General features: G+C 38.8%; 2 protein-coding genes across 2 annotated transcripts; both read right to left on the bottom strand.

Annotated features, from left to right (window-relative positions):
- Nucleotides 1-10,120: 10,120 nt before the first annotated feature.
- LOC112715610 (abscisate beta-glucosyltransferase-like) lies at nt 10,121-12,246 on the bottom strand. Its single transcript, XM_025767378.3, has one exon. The coding sequence runs from the start codon at nt 11,423-11,425 to the stop codon at nt 10,286-10,288; it is 1,140 nt and encodes a 379-aa protein (XP_025623163.1). The 5' UTR covers nt 11,426-12,246; the 3' UTR covers nt 10,121-10,285.
- Nucleotides 12,247-13,159: 913 nt separating this feature from the next.
- Nucleotides 13,160-16,888, bottom strand: LOC112715611 (CBS domain-containing protein CBSX2, chloroplastic). Its single transcript, XM_025767380.3, has 9 exons — nt 16,752-16,888; nt 16,238-16,517; nt 16,051-16,138; nt 15,886-15,950; nt 15,660-15,708; nt 15,326-15,378; nt 13,966-14,081; nt 13,702-13,759; nt 13,160-13,609 (listed from the first exon to the last, which is right to left on the bottom strand). The coding sequence occupies exons 2-9, from the start codon at nt 16,427-16,429 to the stop codon at nt 13,541-13,543; spliced, it is 690 nt and encodes a 229-aa protein (XP_025623165.1). The 5' UTR covers nt 16,430-16,517; nt 16,752-16,888; the 3' UTR covers nt 13,160-13,540.
- Between the last annotated feature and the right edge of the window lie 208 nt (nt 16,889-17,096).

Genomic DNA, 17,096 nt, shown 5'->3' with positions numbered 1-17,096 from the left:
ACATTCAGAAAACAAAAGGTTTGCCACCACATCAAGATAATTAAACTGTTATAAAATTCAAAATTCATGCAATTTTTTTCTTTTTCAATTTAAGCACATTTTTCATTCAAGAAAGGTGATGGATTCATAGGACATTCATAACTTTAAGGCATAGACACTAAGACACTAATGATCACAAGGCACAAACATAGATAAACATAAGCATAATTTTCGAAAAACAGAGAAATAAAGAACAAGGAAATTAAAGAACGGGTCCACCTTAGTGATGGCGGCTTGTTCTTCCTCTTGAAGATCCTATGGAGTGCTTGAGCTCCTCAATGTCTCTTCCTTGTCTTTGTTGCTCCTCTCTCATGATTCTTTGATCTTCTCTAATTTCATGGAGGATGATGGAGTGTTCTTGATGCTCCACCCTTAGTTGTCCCATGTTGGAACTCAATTCTCCTAGGGAGGTGTTTAGTTGCTCCCAATAGTTTTGTGGAGGAAAGTGCATCCCTTGAGGCATCTCAAGGATCTCATGATGAGTGGGGTCTCTTGTGTGCTCCATCCTCTTCTTAGTGATGGGCTTGTCCTCATCAATAGGGATGTCTCCCTCTATGTCAACTCCAACCGAATAACAGAGGTGACAAATAAGATGAGGAAAGGCTAACCTTGCCAAGGTAGAGGACTTGTCCGCCACCTTGTAAAGTTCTTGAGATATAACCTCATGAACTTTTATTTCTTCTCCAATCATGATGCTATGAATCATGATAGCCCGGTCTATGGTAACTTCGGACCGGTTGCTAGTGGGAATGATTGAGCGTTGGATAAACTCCAACCATCCTCTAGCCATGGGTTTGAGGTCATGCCTTCTCAATTGAACCGGCTTCCCTCTTGAATCTCTCTTCCATTGGGCGCCCTCTTCACATATGACTGTGAGGACTTGGTCCAACCTTTGATCAAAGTTGACCCTTCTAGTGTAAGGATGTTCATCTCCTTGCATCATGGGCAAATTGAATGCCAACCTTACACTTTCCGGACTAAAATCCAAGTATTTCCCCCGAACCATAGTAAGATAATTCTTTGGATCCGGGTTCACACTTTGATCATGGTTCTTGGTGATCCATGCATTGGCATAGAACTCTTGAACCATTAAGATTCCGACTTGTTGAATGGGGTTGGTAAGAACTTCCCAACCTCTTCTTCGGATCTCATGTCAGATCTCCGGATATTTACTCTTTTTGAGTGAAAAAGGGGCCTCGGGGATCACCTTCTTCAAGGCCACAACTTCATAGAAGTGGTCTTGATGCACCCTTGAGATGAATCTCTCCATCTCCCATGACTCGGAGGTGGAAGCTTTTGCCTTCCTTTTCCTCTTTCTAGAGGTTTCTCCGGCCTTGGATGCCATAAATGGTTATGGAAAAACAAAAAGAAATGCTTTTACCACACCAAACTTAAAATGTTTGCTCGTCCTCGAGCAAAAGAAGAAAGAAGAGAGTAGAAGAAGAATAAATGAGGAAGAAGGGAATGGCTTTGTGTTCGACCAAAAGGGGGAGAAGTGGTGTTTAGGTTGTGTGAAAATGAAGGAGTGAAGAGGGGTTTATATAGGAGTGGGGGTGGTGATGGTTCGGCTATTTGAGGGTGGGTTTGGGAGGGAAAGTGGTTTGAATTTGAATGGTGAGGTAGGTGGGGTTTTGTGAAGGATGGATGTGAGTGGTGAAGAGAAAGATGGGATTGGATAGGTGAAGGGTTTTTGGGGAAGAGGTGTTGAGGTGATTGGTGAATGGGTGAAGAAGAGAGAGAGTGGTGGGGTAGGTAGAGATCCTGTGGGGTCCACAGATCCTGAGGTGTCAAAGAAAAGTCATCCCTGCACCAAATGGCATGCAAAAATGCGTTTTTAGCCATTTCTGGCGTTAAATGCCGGGCTGGTGCCCATTTCTGGCGTTTAACGCCAGCTTCTTGCCCTTTTCTAGCGTTTAACGCCAGTCTGGTGCCCCTTTCTGGTGTTAAACGCCCAGAATGGTGCCAGACTGGGCGTTAAACACCCAACAGCTAGCCTTACTGGCGTTTAAATGCCAGTAAGTTCTTCCTCCAGGGTGTGCTATTTTTCTTCCTGTTTTTCATTCTGTTTTTGCTTTTTTCATTGATTTTGTGACTTCTCATGATCATCAACCTACAAAAAACATAAAATAACAAAGGAAAATAGTTAAAATATAACATTGGGTTGCCTCCCAACAAGCGCTTCTTTAATGTCTGTAGCTTGACAGAGGACTCTCATGGAGCCTCAGAAATGCTCAGAGCAATGTTGGAACCTCCCAACACCAAACTTAGAGTTTGAATGTGGGGGTTCAACACCAAACTTAAAGTTTGGTTGTGGCCTCCCAACACCAAACTTAGAGTTTGACTGTGGGGGCTCTGTTTGGCTCTGTTTTGAGAGAAGCTCTTCATGCTTCCTCTCCATGGTGACAGAGGGATATCCTTGAGCCTCAAACACAAAGGATTCTTCATTCACTTGAATGATCAACTCTCCTCTATCAACATCAATCACAGCCTTTGCTGTGGCTAGGAAGGGTCTGCCAAGGATGATGGATTCGTCCATGCACTTCCCAGTCTCTAGGACTATGAAATTAGCAGGGATGTAATGGTCTTCAACTTTTACCAGAACATCCTCTACAAGTCCATAGGCTTGTTTTCTTGAATTGTCTACCATCTCTAGTGAGATTTTTGCAGCTTGTACCTCAAAGATCCCTAGCTTCTCCATTACAGAGAGAGGCATGAGGTTTACACTTGACCCTAAGTCACACAAGGCCTTCTTGAAGGTCATGGTGCCTATGGTACAAGGTATTGAAAACTTCCCAGGATCCTGTCTCTTTTGAGGTAATTTCTGCCTGGACAAGTCATCTAGCTCTTTGGTGAGCAAAGGGGGTTCATCCTCCCAAGTCTCATTTCCAAATAACTTGTCATTTAGCTTCATGATTGCTCCAAGGTATTTAGCAACTTGCTCTTTAGTGACATACTCATCCTCTTTAGAGGAAGAATACTCATCAGAGCTCATGAATGGCAGAAGTAAGTCCAATGGAATCTCTATGGTCTCATTTTGAGCCTCAGATTCCCATGGTTCCTCATTGGGGAACTCATTGGAGGCCAGTGGACGTCCATTGAGGCCTTCCTCAGTGGCGTTCACTGCCTCTCTTTCCTCTCCAAATTCGGCCATGTTGATGGCTTTGCACTCTCTTTTTGGATTTTCTTCTGTATTGCTTGGGAGAGTACTAGGAGGGAGTTCAGTAATTTTCTTGCTCAGCTGACCCACTTGTGCCTCCAAGTTTCTAATGGAGGACCTTGTTTCAGTCATGAAACTTTGAGTGGTTTTGATTAGATCAGAGACCATGGTTGCTAAGTCAGAGTTATTCTGCTTAGAACTCTCTGTCTGTTGCTGAGAAGATGATGGAAAAGGTTTGCTATTGCTAAACCTGTTTCTTCCACCATTACTATTGTTGAAACCTTGTTGAGGTCTCTGTTGATCCTTCCATGAGAGATTTGGATGATTTCTCCATGACGGATTATAGGTGTTTCCATAGGGTTCTCCCATGTAATTCACCTCTTCCATCGAAGGGTTCTCAGGATCATAAGCTTCTTCCTCAGATGAAGCCTCCTTAGTACTGCTTGGTGCATTTTGCATTCCAGACAGACTTTGAGAAATCATATTGACTTGTTGAGTCAATATTTTGTTCTGAGCCAATATGGCATTCAGAGTGTCAATCTCAAGAACTCCTTTCTTCTGACTAATCCCATTGTTCACAGGATTTCTTTCAGAAGTGTACATGAATTGGTTATTTGCAACCATTTCAATACGCTCTTGAGCTTCTGTAGGCGTCTTCTTCAGATAAAGAGATCCTCCAGCAGAGCTATCCAAAGACATCTTGGACAGTTCAGAGAGACCATCATAGAAAATACCTATGATGCTCCATTCAGAAAGCATGTCAGAGGGACACTTTCTGATTAATTGTTTGTATCTTTCCCAAGCTTCATAGAGGGATTCTCCTTCCTTCTGTCTGAAGGTTTGGACTTCCACTCTAAGCTTACTCAATTTTTGAGGTGGAAAGAACTTTGCCAAGAAGGCATTGACTAGCTTTTCCCAAGAGTCCAGGCTTTCTTTAGGTTGAGAGTCTAACCATGTCCTAGCTCTGTCTCTTACAGCAAAAGGGAATAGCATAAGTCTGTAGACCTCAGGGTCAACCCCATTAGTCTTGACAGTGTCACAGATTTGCAAGAATTCAACTAAAAACTGATGAGGATCTTCTAATGGAAGTCCATGGAACTTGCAATTCTGTTGCATTAGAGAAACTAATTGAGGCTTAAGCTCAAAGTTGTTTGCTCCAATGGCAGGGATAGAGATGCTTCTCCCATAAAAGTCGGGAGTAGGTGCAGTAAAGTCACCCAGCACCTTCCTTGCATTGTTGGCATTGTTGTTGTTTTCGGCTGCCATATGTTCTTCTTCTTTGAAGATTTCTGTTAGGTCCTCTACAGAGATTTGTGCTTTGGCTTCCCTTAGCTTTCTCTTCAAGGTCCTTTCAGGTTCAGGATCAGCCTCAACAAGAATGCTTTTGTCCTTGCTCCTGCTCATAAGAAGGAGAAGGGGACAAGAAAATGTGGAATCCTCTATGTCACAGTATAGAGATTCCTTTAGGTGTCAGAGGAAAAGAAAAGTAGAAGACAGAAGTAGAAAATTCGAACTTATCAAAGAAGATGGAGTTCGAATTTTAAGGGAAGTAATTTTCGAAAATTAAGTAAAAGATTTTGAAAACATTTTTGAAAAACACTAATTGATTTTCAAAAATGAAAGTGGAAAAGAAATCAAGTGATTTTTGAAAAAGATTTTGAAATTAGAAATCAAAAAGATTTGATTGAAAACTATTTTGAAAATGATGTGGTTAAGAAGATATGATTAGTTTTAAAAAGATGTGATTGAGAAGATATGATTTGAAAAACATTTTAAAAATATTTGATTTTGAAAATTAAAAACTTGGCTAACAAGAAAAGATATGATTCAAACATTAAACCTTTCTCAACAGAAAAGGCAACATACTTGAAATGTTGAATCAAATCATTAATTGATAGCAAGTATCTTTGAAAATAGAAAGAAATTGATTTTGAAAACATATGATTGAAAAGATATGATTTGAAAAAGATTTGATTTTGAAAAAGTTTGAAAACTGAAAAAAAATCTGCATTAAAAACAAAATCTTCCCTCTTGTGCCATCCTGGTGTTAAACGCCCAGAACGGTGCACATTCTGGCGTTTAACGCCCAAAACTATACCCTTTTGGGCGTTAAACGCCCAACCAGGTACCCTGGCTGGTGTTTAAACGCCAGTCTGTCCTTCTTCACTGGGCGTTTCGAACGCCCAGCTTTTTCTGTGTAATTCCTCTGCTGTATGTTCTGAATCTTTAATTCTCTGTATTATTGACTTGAGAAGACACAAATTAAAAATATTTTTGGATTTTTAATAATAAGGAATAATCAAAATGCAACTAAAATCAAATAACAATGCATGCAAGACACCAAACTTAGCAGTTTGTATACTACTGACACTAATGAGAATGCATATGAGACATATAAACACTCAAGTCAAGAGAATTCAAAGGTCAGAGCAATGAAATCATCAAGAACAACTTGAAGATCCCTAAGACACATGAATGCATGCAATTGACACCAAACTTAAAATGAGACACTAGACTCAAACATGCAATATTTTTTTGTTTTTATAATTTTGTAAAATTTTTTTTTTTGGATTTTCGAAAATTAAGTGGAAAAAGGTATCAAAATTCTTAATGAGAATTCCAGGAATCATGCAATGTTTAGTCTAAGACTCCGGTCCAGGAATTAGACATGGCTTCACAGCCAGCCAAGCTTTCAAAGAAAGCTTCGGTCCAAAACACTAGACATGGCCAATGGCCAGCCAAGCCTTAGCAGATCACTGCTCCAACAGCAAGATTGATAAAAATCAACAAGCTCTTGTGATGATAAGTTGAAACCTCGGTCCAATGAAATTAGACATGGCTTCACAGCCAGCCAGACTTCAACAAATCATCATGAAACTCTAGAAAAAAAAGAAAAAAATACCTAATCTAAGCAACAAGATGAACCGTCAGTTGTCCAAACTCAACAATCCCCGGCAACGGCGCCAAAAACTTGGTGCACGAAATTGTGATCAATACTTTTCACAAATCAAATAATCCCCGGTAATGAAACCAAAAACTTGGTGTTCAATACCATGGCATAAACACAACTTCGCACAACTAACCAGCAAGTGTACTGGGTCGTCCAAGTAATAAACCTTACGCGAGTAAGGGTCGATCCCACAGAGATTGTTGGTATGAAGCAAGCTATGGTCACCTTGTAAATCTTAGTCAGGCAAATTCAAATGGGTATGGTGATAAACGCATAAAACATAAAGATAAAGATAGAGATACTTATGTAATTCATTGGTGGGAGTTTCAGATAAGCGTATGAAGATGCCTTCCCTTCCGTCTCTCTGCTTTCCTACTGTCTTCATCCAATCTTTCTTGCTCCTTTCCATGGCAAGCTTAAGCAAGGGTTTCACCGTTGTCAGTGGCTACCTCCCATCCTCTCAGTGGAAATGTTCAACGCACCCTGTCACGGCACGGCTATCCATCTGTCGGTTCTCGATCAGGCCGGAATAGAATCCAGTGATTCTTTTGCGTCTGTCACTAACGCCCCGCCCTCAGAAGTTTGAAGCACGTCACAGTCATTCAATCATTGAATCCTACTCAGAATACCACAGACAAGGTTAGACCTTCCGGATTCTCTTGAATGCCGCCATCAGTTCTAGCCTATACCACGAAGACTCTGATCTCACGGAATGGCTGGCTCGGTTGTCAGGCGAGCACTCGGTTGTCAGGCGATCAACCATGCATCGTGTATCAAGAATCCAAGAGATATTCACCCAATCGAAGGTAAAACGGAGGTGGTTGTCAGTCACACGTTCATAGGTGAGAATGATGATGAGTGTCACGGATCATCACATTCATCAAGTTGAAGAACAAGTGATATCTTAGAACAAGAACAAGCGGAATTGAATAGAAGAACAATAGTAATTGCATTAATACTCGAGGTACAGCAGAGCTCCACACCTTAATCTATGGTGTGTAGAAACTCCACCGTTGAAAATACATAAGAACAAGGTCTAGGCATGGCCGAATGGCCAGCCTCCCAATGATCTAAGATAGCATCAGAACAAAGATAACTACCCCGATATCTCAATACAATAGTAAAAGGTCCTATTTATAGAGAACTAGTAGCCTAAGGTTTACAGAGATGAGTAAATGACATAAAAATCCACTTCCGGGCCCACTTGGTGTGTGCTTGGGCTGAGCATTGAAGCATTTTCGTGTAGAGACTCTTCTTGGAGTTAAACGCCAGCTTTTATGCCAGTTTGGGCGTTTAACTCCCATTTTGGTGCCAGTTCCGGCGTTTAACGCTGGGATTTCTGAGGGTAACTTTGAACGCCGGTTTGGGCCATCAAATCTTAGACAAAGTATGGACTATCATATATTGCTGGAAAGCCCAGGATGTCTACTTTCCAACGCCATTGAGAGCGCGCCAATTGGGCTTCTGTAGCTCCAGAAAATCCACTTCGAGTGCAGGGAGGTCAGAATCCAACAACATCTGCAGTCCTTTTTGGTCTCTGAATCAGATTTTTGCTCAGGTCCCTCAATTTTAGCCAGAAAATACCTGAAATCACAGAAAAACACACAAACTCATAGTAAAGTCCAGAAAAGTGAATTTTAACTAAAAACTAATAAAAATATACTAAAAACTAACTAGATCATACTAAAAACATACTAAAAACAATGCCAAAAAGCGTACAAATTATCCGCTCATCAATGCAAGACTAGCACAACATGTTGAGAGAGGGATTGTAGATGGCCTTTTTATTAGTTGTGTTGTATCTTGTTCCAATATCTAGGCACTTATTATGGATGCTGGAACTGGTTTTACAACTAAAGTTTACTAGTTGTCACCATTTTTCTTGCACAAGGTAAATTTGTATGTTATATGTTGTATTTGCCTATAACTTCATTCTATATTTTCAAAATTTGAAGCTTATCCACGTGACTCTGCTTCTATTTAGGAATGAATTATGTAGCAGTAGGAAAATAACTATTATATTACTTAAATAGCTGGCGCTAATAATGGAAGCTCTCTTGTGGTTTGTTTAATTTGATTTGTTAAGTAACATGACAAATATGAATTTGTACTTCTCTCAAAAGGTTATTCATGTTATCAAATACCATGAAAAATTTGATGTTTCATTGTTTGATTTTTATTTTTGAGATCTTATTTCAAATTTAGGTTTCTAGCTATAATTTGGTCTTTCAGTTGATCACATCACAATTTAATTATACAGACTAAAGGACTAGAAGAGTGCAAATTCTACTGATATTAGAAATGAAAGTCCTCTATAAGGTTTAGCCTAGTTATACTAATTAATGTCTAATGTGACTTTGCTTTGCATGTTAATAAAGCAGGTACTGAGCTTTCATATGGTAAAGTGGCTGAAACGAAAGTTCTCGAGCATTAAGAAGGAAGAATAGCAATACCAAACATAATCTATCCTAGCTGAGTCTAAATTGTGTTGTTTTCACGCTTGTGGAACAAATTTGTTGATAGTGTCTACTTAGTGTTAGTGTATATATCACTATATAAAACTGAGATTGAAACAAGTGTATTCACTCAACTATATTGATATATTAGTTGGTTACTTTAGTCACAACTTATCTTAATTGTTGATTATCATTTTTTTATTTTTAGATTTATTTTGTGATTATCATCATTTTGGGATGTGATTATGCTTTAAAAAAAATTAAATCTCATAAAACAAAATAGGCTATGGTTAGGATAAAAACTGTGACCATAGATAAGACTATGATCACAGTTTTAAGGTGGGGTGACCATTGATAAGCTATGGTCATAGTAAAAACCGTGACCATAGACTATAGATAAGGCTATGGTCACAGTTTTAAGGTGGGGTGACCATAGAGGCTATGGTCATAGTGAAAATCGTGACACCGTGAGCATAAATAAGGCTATGGTCATGGTTTTTATGCATGACCATAGATTAACCTTTGGTCACAGTAAAAAAACGTGGCCTAAAGTGCCAGAATTTGAACACTACAACCGTGACCATAGATAAAAAAAAACCGTGACCATAGGTTGATGGCCACGGCAGAATAGGCCACAATGAAAAAACCGTGACCATAGGTTAAAAATCGTGACCATAGACCTATAGTCACCCTTTTCACTAGCTATGGTCACGATTTTTCACTGTGGCCATAGACCTTTTTTTGTAGTGCTAGACCTGTCGAACTCTTTATTTCTCACATAAAATTGACACAAGGTCATTCGTAAGTCATAACAAGTGACTTCAAAGAGAATTGAAAATTACTATTTAATATTAAGAAAAATAAATATGCGAGACTTTGAAGAATAAATAAAAAGCTTAAAGGACAACTGCACATTTGAATTAAGCAAAGAATATGAAAGCAATTAACGTAGATTAAAACACATAAAGGGACAGTTAACAATAAAATATATCATGTATAAGAGATAGGGTGAAAACGACATCTAATAGAAAACTAGGTTGCGGCGGTGGGGGAAGCGTGTTGCGCTGCAGGAGAAGCTTGTTACGGTGGCAGCAAAAGCGGGTTGCAGTGGCGAGAATAAGTGAACGAGAGAGACCGCAAAGGAAGAGGAAGAGAGAATGGCAACAGTGATTGAAAGAGAGAAAAACCCTAGCAGACGTCTCACTATTTTGAATATGAAATTAAAAGAAAAAAGAAAAATGTGTAAAAAAATAATTAGAAGATTCAATATCTAATTACTGATTTTTCTAAAATTAAAAAAAATGAGATTTTATTTAATTATTTTAGTATTAACTAATGATACTCTTACATAAAGGTGAGACTAAGAAATCTATGGTCATGACTATATTATTCGTATACTAAAATCAATCACTAAAATTAGTCATTAATATAAAATATATATTAAAAATAATATATATATATATATATATATATATATATATATATATATATATATATATAATTTTAAGCTGAGCATGATAGAGTAACGATTCAGTGGAGATTATGTGATATGCCTGTCTATCATAGAATTCACTCATAGTCACGCTTAACGGCTTCAGAGAAATTCTTGTATAAAGAATTTATTTCTCTTGGATTCAAGCGGATTCAAGTGTACAACTTCTTTGTATTGTTGGGCAATCTAATCTAAACTTCGCCATTGCAATTATTAACTTTGCGTTCTTGAAGCTCTTGAATCAAGGCATCAACATCTTGATAAGAAGTTCCACCTTCTTCAACAGCTCTTGTGCCACTCTCAGCAATCTTCTTCACTCTCATTCTCATCTCCGCCGCCTCCTCACTCTCCCCCATCAACTTCTTCACCGCAATCTCCACCTTCTCTCTTCCCAACACCTCTTTCCACTCGTCACTAAACCACACCCACTCTCTGCTCCCAACTGGCACTCCAATTCTCAACACACTCGTCACCAGCTTCTCATTCAAGAATTGCTCCGCCGTCACCGGCCACGTCACCATAGGCACACCGGCACACACTCCTTCTAGAGTTGAGTTCCAACCACAATGAGTCACGAACCCTCCAATGGCGCCATGTTCCAGAATTAAAAGCTGAGGAGCCCACCCTCTAAGGATCAATCCTCTGTTTGATTCCTTCATCCTCTCTTCAAACCCTTCCGGGAGCCATGTTTGAACATCATCTTCGTCATCTTCTTCTTTGTTTTTGGGCGATGACTTCATAATTTTTCCAACAACCCAAACGAACGATTTACCAGAAGCTTCAAGACCGTAAGCGATTTCCTTGAGCTGCTGTGGTGGTAACCGAATCAAGCTTCCAAAGCAGACATAAATAACTGAATGCGGTTCCTTCGAGTTCAGCCATTTCAAGCAACCTTGCTCGTCAATGGTGGACAACTTCCCTCTCTGGGTTTTATCTTCTACGCTTCCGTTACAAAGCGAAACCGGTCCCACAATCCATGCTTTCTTCCCAAGCTCGTTCCTCATGTAATCAGCATAATCAGGTTCCAATTCGTAAAAGCTGTTGATGATAGTTCCAAAGCCCTTATCCTCGAAATCCTTCATTGGTCCGGCGGTGATGTCGGTAGCGTCGCGTATTTCTGCGGGGAGAGTGTGGATGGTGATAGGGTGGCCGGAGCTCTGGGCTCTAGTTATGAGGTTTTGGAAGTTGAGAGCGTGGGAGGGTGTGGCTATGATTGTTGAGGCGGCCCCATGAGATGCAAAAACTCTTGCTATGTCTATCATTGGGATTTGGTGGCCGCCTCCTGTGAAGGGGAAGAAGAACATTTTTACTAAACCAGTTTCAGTTGCCATTTTTCTAGACGATGATGAAAAGAATTAGAGATGCTGTTTTGGTTTTGAAGGATGGTGGTGGGATATATAGAAGGCCGTTGTATACTGTATACAAGTGTGTACCGCTTAAGGGTTTGTTCTAGCTTTAGTTGTGGGAATGAGCACAAGTGAAATATTGAAATCTATATATTGCTAATGCTAGGTTTGGTTCTTGTGCAGTGATTGAGAGATTGAAATATTGAGATTGAGAGACAGAGACTCAGAGATAGAGACTGAAATAAATTTCAGTATTTTGTTTGGTGTAAAATGAGAGATAGAAATTGAAACAAGAATAAAGCTCTAATTTAATTTGCACAAAGGATAAAATTAAAATTAATTAATTGAAATGAGAGTATTTTAAGTATAAAATGTTATTAAAGTTTCAATCTCTGTCTTTAAAAATTCAGTCCCCTGTGTTCCTACTTTTTGGAAGTACTGAAATACTGAAATTTTGGAGATAGAGACAGAAATTTTAGTACCAGTCTCTGAGCCAACAAATATGATACTGAGTCTCAGTCTTCCAATCTTTATCCCAGTACCCCAAAACAAACGCTACCTTAGTGTACTTATTTGTCGTAGCTGCTATCAGCTTTAGTAGGGATGTCAACGGGGCAAGGCGAGAGCGAGGGCGAGGACGGGAGCGGGGGATGCCTCCCTGCTCCCCATCCCCTCCCTCAGATTTGTTCCCTGTCCCCGTTATTGCTCCCCATCCCCATTTTTCACAGGGTTTCATTCTTTGCAGGGACCCCATTCCCAATCTATTTGATAGTTCAAAATAATTATAAATTTCCATATGAATAGAGTTGCAAGTATCCATCCTATACAAAAATAACAAGATTTTATACAAAAAGTCTAAATGACACCATGGTGACTTATTTCGAAATGACGCAGTGGGAGTACGTAACGACGAGCCAGAAGACAAAGCAGTGGATGAGGTGAGAGACGCGGCAACAGAGAGGAGAATGGACACAACGGCAGAGTTACAAAAAGGAACGCCGCAATTAGAAAGCACGACGCGGTGGGGGTGATGGCACGATGAGGTTTGACAATGCGGTGAGAAGGGACAGTGGCAAGGGGGTGGTTGCAGAGAGGTTGAATGGAGTATGGACAGCATTAGAGATTTCTGAATTAAAGAAGGGTTATGAAAATGAAAATTAGAAGTTATATATATATATATATATGAGAGAGACTAAAAAACATATATGAGAAATAAATTATTAAGAATAATTTAGTAAATTTATAAATTTCGAAAAATAGCAAGGATGGGACGAAGATCCCCGCTCGAGTTCCCGCACCGGCCTCGAGAGAATTTCGTCCCCCATCCTCATTTCCGCAGAAAAAATTTCCCACAGTTGGATCCCCATTCGGGATAGTCCCCGCAGGGATCCTGGGGAGTTTTGCCATCCTTAAGCTTTAGGTGTGAGGCCGAGATTGTGTTCTGTTTGGCATTTGAGACTCTTCTATCTTGCTTTCTCATGCCGAGCTTTGGTTTTCATCTCGGGAAAATGAAGAAAATAGAACACAAAAACATGGCAATAAGTGCTTCACCTTTAAATTTCTTCGCCTGCATTCCAATTTGCACACAAGCTAACGACCAAAAAATATGCCAGCAATTTGTCTTGCAAGTTGCAATTGGCAAAAAGGACAGTTTGGCGTGACAAAAATAGTCGAGAGTTATCCAACTCAATAACAAACTCGTGAATAGAACCAATATGAAAAATGACCAAGACATTAAATATATAAATTATAACCCTAAGCAATTTATAATTAGCTTATGATACAGTGCTCAAAATGATCTATTCGAGAGCTTGAATAGAAATTGACTATATATAGTGTTTCCATGGTTTAAACAATCCAGGGCACATAAAATATCTCAAACAAGGAGATCGATTGATCACCCTCGTCTATAAATATTAACACTTCAGAAGTTGTTTTCAGCTACTCTATTTTGGCCATGCATATCGCATCTGTAATATAATCTAAACGTCCATCGGATGATGACTAAATACCTAATCATGTAGAGGCTATGCTGACTTTCACTACACAAACCGTGAGCAAAACTATTTGAATAAGGTTTTCTCAAACTATGTGGATCTCTCACCACTCGCCGGCATGTTTCGATAGCAGAGCTGCCTTAACGATATTTCCCCTTGTAATGAGTCCAACCTTCCAATAATGAGGAGAAACATTCAGCAAAAACCACTACTGAAAGAAGCACATATATTAAACTATTAAGAGGGGGAAGATACTCTTCTTACCAGCTTCCCATCCTTGTCTACCACAGGTAGTCGACGATATTTTGTTTCAAGCAACAGCCTAATACAATAAGCACTGGTGTCAGACATCAGGTGATCAGCTTTGCCATTCTAAGGGAACATGTAAATGAAAATTAATCTGGAGTAGGTTTTTTCTTTTCTTTTGTCCTTTACATTGGCGAAGAATTATTGAGTGTACATGGGCTGGAATATAAAGGGGAAGAAAACACAGAGTTCAATGTTGTTGATTATACATAAAATCAGTACCTAGCAGCATCCTCCAGACTAGTAGATTCTTGAACAACAAGTGGAGTTGGCGTCATTAGGTCACCAACAACTTTTCCATTAGTCTTACTAAGCAGTTTTTGTATCTCATTAAATGTCTGTCATTGAAGCAAACAATTAGAACAAGACAGTTTTGCTTAACATAATAAACTAATGATAGTTCAATAGACGTTTGTTCCTAACATATAAAATATGATAGTTTTCATACGATTGCAAGCTCCCTTCTGCTTCATGACAAGTAACACAAAGAAGACAGCGGAAGGAATATTAAAAAAATTCAGGCCAAAATTTTGTTATTTCTAAGATACGGAACCTATGCATATCCTTTACTACCTGACACACAAAAATGATCTTAATGTCCTGACAAAGTCGTACTTTTGAGGATCATGTTTGATCACAGAATCCATATAACATTGCCAAGACCACCTTGCAAATTTCAAAAGTAGTTACAAAGGCAAAAAGGAAGGTACCCTACATTTCCCCTTGCAAATTTCAAAAGTAGTCAATACAAAGGCAAAAAGGAAGGTACCCTACATTTCCCGAAAAAAACAAAGGAGAAAGACAGCTGATCCCATATATATATTGGAAGGCACTGATTCATAAACTCAAAAAGACCTGGCTGACTTCCAAAATTCTTCTATTGCAAAAGACTGGGACTTTTAAGTAAACTTATTCAGAACAGTAATTTCTGAACTCAAGCAAAACTTTGCTACATTCACATGATCAGATCATTATTTCCTGAAGCTTGACTCTAGATACAAATGGATACAAAGATGCACTCGTCCAAATTATACTTCAGACAGCAATATTTCCTAATACGAGATAACTAAGATGCAGGTTCGCTGATTAAAGCAAATGATTTTGGTCACGATTTTTCAAAATTTATACCACTTCCTTCCTTTTAAAAATCTTGCATTTTTTGAAAACTTGAACACTAATAGCAACCTCTCCAGCATGTCCATCAAGATCACCAATAAGGGCCAACCCTACCTCCCATTCGGAAGAGCCATCTTTTAGAGAAGCAGTATACAGTTGTTGATCAATAAGTAATTGATGAAATTTACACAAGGCTTCAGAATTTATAACGAGTTACGACGACCTTGTATTCAGTGAAATACTATTATTTCAGCAAAACAACGGTGTGCATGGCAAAAAAATAAAAATTGAAATTCAATTGTCATAGAGGATTGCATGTAGGTTCAGAATTAAGTTTGTGAACAACATAATAGAATGGCCCCATCTCAATTTACAAAGCACATTCCATGAACATCAATAAAAGAGGTGTTATGAATGATTGACAGCAAATCTATTTAGCATAGTTAGAAGAAAAAGTTGCACATACTTTCCAAGAGCTACCAACATCAGGAAATAAGTTTGCATCACTTTGAGGACCACCTAAAAAGCCAAAACAAAAGATTAGTAGACACTTTGCAGCAGGATGCGGAACTCTTGTTTTGCAAACTTGGGCACAACCATAGAATTTTATAATAGCATTGCTTAAGGTTTGTAAAGAAGTTCAATGCCCACACTATCATACATGGCATATTGTCATCTTCAGTGTCACCATTCTCAACAATAACAACACGAAGTTTGAAAAGTAGAAAGGATAACTAACACAAATGATTTCCAACTCAGAATTAGCAAAAAGTAGAACAAAATAAAATAATATAATATACCTGATATAGAATCAATTGCTAGCAAGTCATAATCTGAAACAACTCCAACCTGCAGCAATTTTTTATTAGAAAGAAAAAGAGGTAAGTCTCAAAGAGGAAGTAAAATAAAGTCAAAGTAGTTGCATTTTGATGATGAAAAGACAAGTACATGAAAAAAACAAAAGTGAAGAACGTTAAAATCATTAAAGAATAATGCAAAAATAGCTGAAGGGGATTAAAAAGTTACGAGATTCCAGTCGTCATCGATAACTGGAAGACCACTGATCCTGTTGTTGACGAGTGCCTCCAAAGCTGAAATTTTAAATTTTAAGTAAATAAACTTGGAGAATATAAAACGAACACTAAATAACATAATAATAAAAAACAAAAAATTACAGAAACAAATCCTTACCTTCGTCAACGGTAGTGGAGGGCTTGACAACGTGCAAATGATCTTTCGTTGTCATGAAATCACCAACTGTGTAACTTCCATTCCCGCGCTGAAAACCAACATCAAATTACAAAAATAACCTCATCTGAGAAGGGTAAAGAGCAGTTATCGTATCAGAGAAGCTTGATCCGTTGAGAAGAAGACTTACCGGAGCTGAATTGATAGTTGGACCTGGGCTTGGGCCAGGGCCCGAAGAAACTGGGCGAAACGCAGCTGAGGACAATGAACGTCGCCGTTTTGGGATGGCGGATAAAGGAAGAAACTCGCCGCATTGAGGAGGGGAAACGGAGCGAAGCGGAGCAACAACAGGGAGTGTGTTGATCAAAGGAATCGAACTCATGTCAATGATTTTTCTTTAAATCCTTTATTAATGTAAAATTGTTTTGCTTTTCTTTCTAATTTTGATTTTGCTGGTGATTCTTCCGCTGCTGTAAGTGGAAGGGAGATCGGAGACCAAAAATAGCGTGGAATGGAGAAAGGAAAGTTATTTTTGGTACTGACAATAATGCCAATCTCTGATTCTCTCTCTATATCTCAGTTTGTAGAATAAATTATGAAAAATATGAAGATATGTAAATTGAAAAAACAAAATGAGAAAATTCAAAGTAGAATGGTTGAATAATGAATGAATTATGAAATTTGAAAAGGAGACGTGAACGTACTTTACTTTTCAGATTTTCCGTTGAAACCGGTGGGAAGAATAGTTTGCGGAAACTGACACAAATGTAGTATCGCAGTCGGCGCGGGTTGTTGAACGGTGTCGTTTTCTAGTCGCATGGAGTTCTGTTTAAGATTTTCCAATATTTTAAACCTGTATTATGTGCGTATAATTATGTGGTTGTGGTTGTCTGTTTTTTTTTTTATTTTTAGGCATTTTCCAACTTAGCAGGTCAAAGACTAATTTGTCGCGGTATTAAGATTTACTTAATAATTTGTCGCTGGCCAATGGATTGCTGCATGCACAAGGCGGAATTCGAATACCTGACATTTACTTAAGTGAATTAGTA

This window comes from Arachis hypogaea, chromosome 10 (assembly GCF_003086295.3).
Source record: "Arachis hypogaea cultivar Tifrunner chromosome 10, arahy.Tifrunner.gnm2.J5K5, whole genome shotgun sequence".
Lineage (NCBI taxonomy): Eukaryota > Viridiplantae > Streptophyta > Magnoliopsida > Fabales > Fabaceae > Arachis > Arachis hypogaea.
This window is presented reverse-complemented; position numbering and strand designations above follow the sequence as displayed.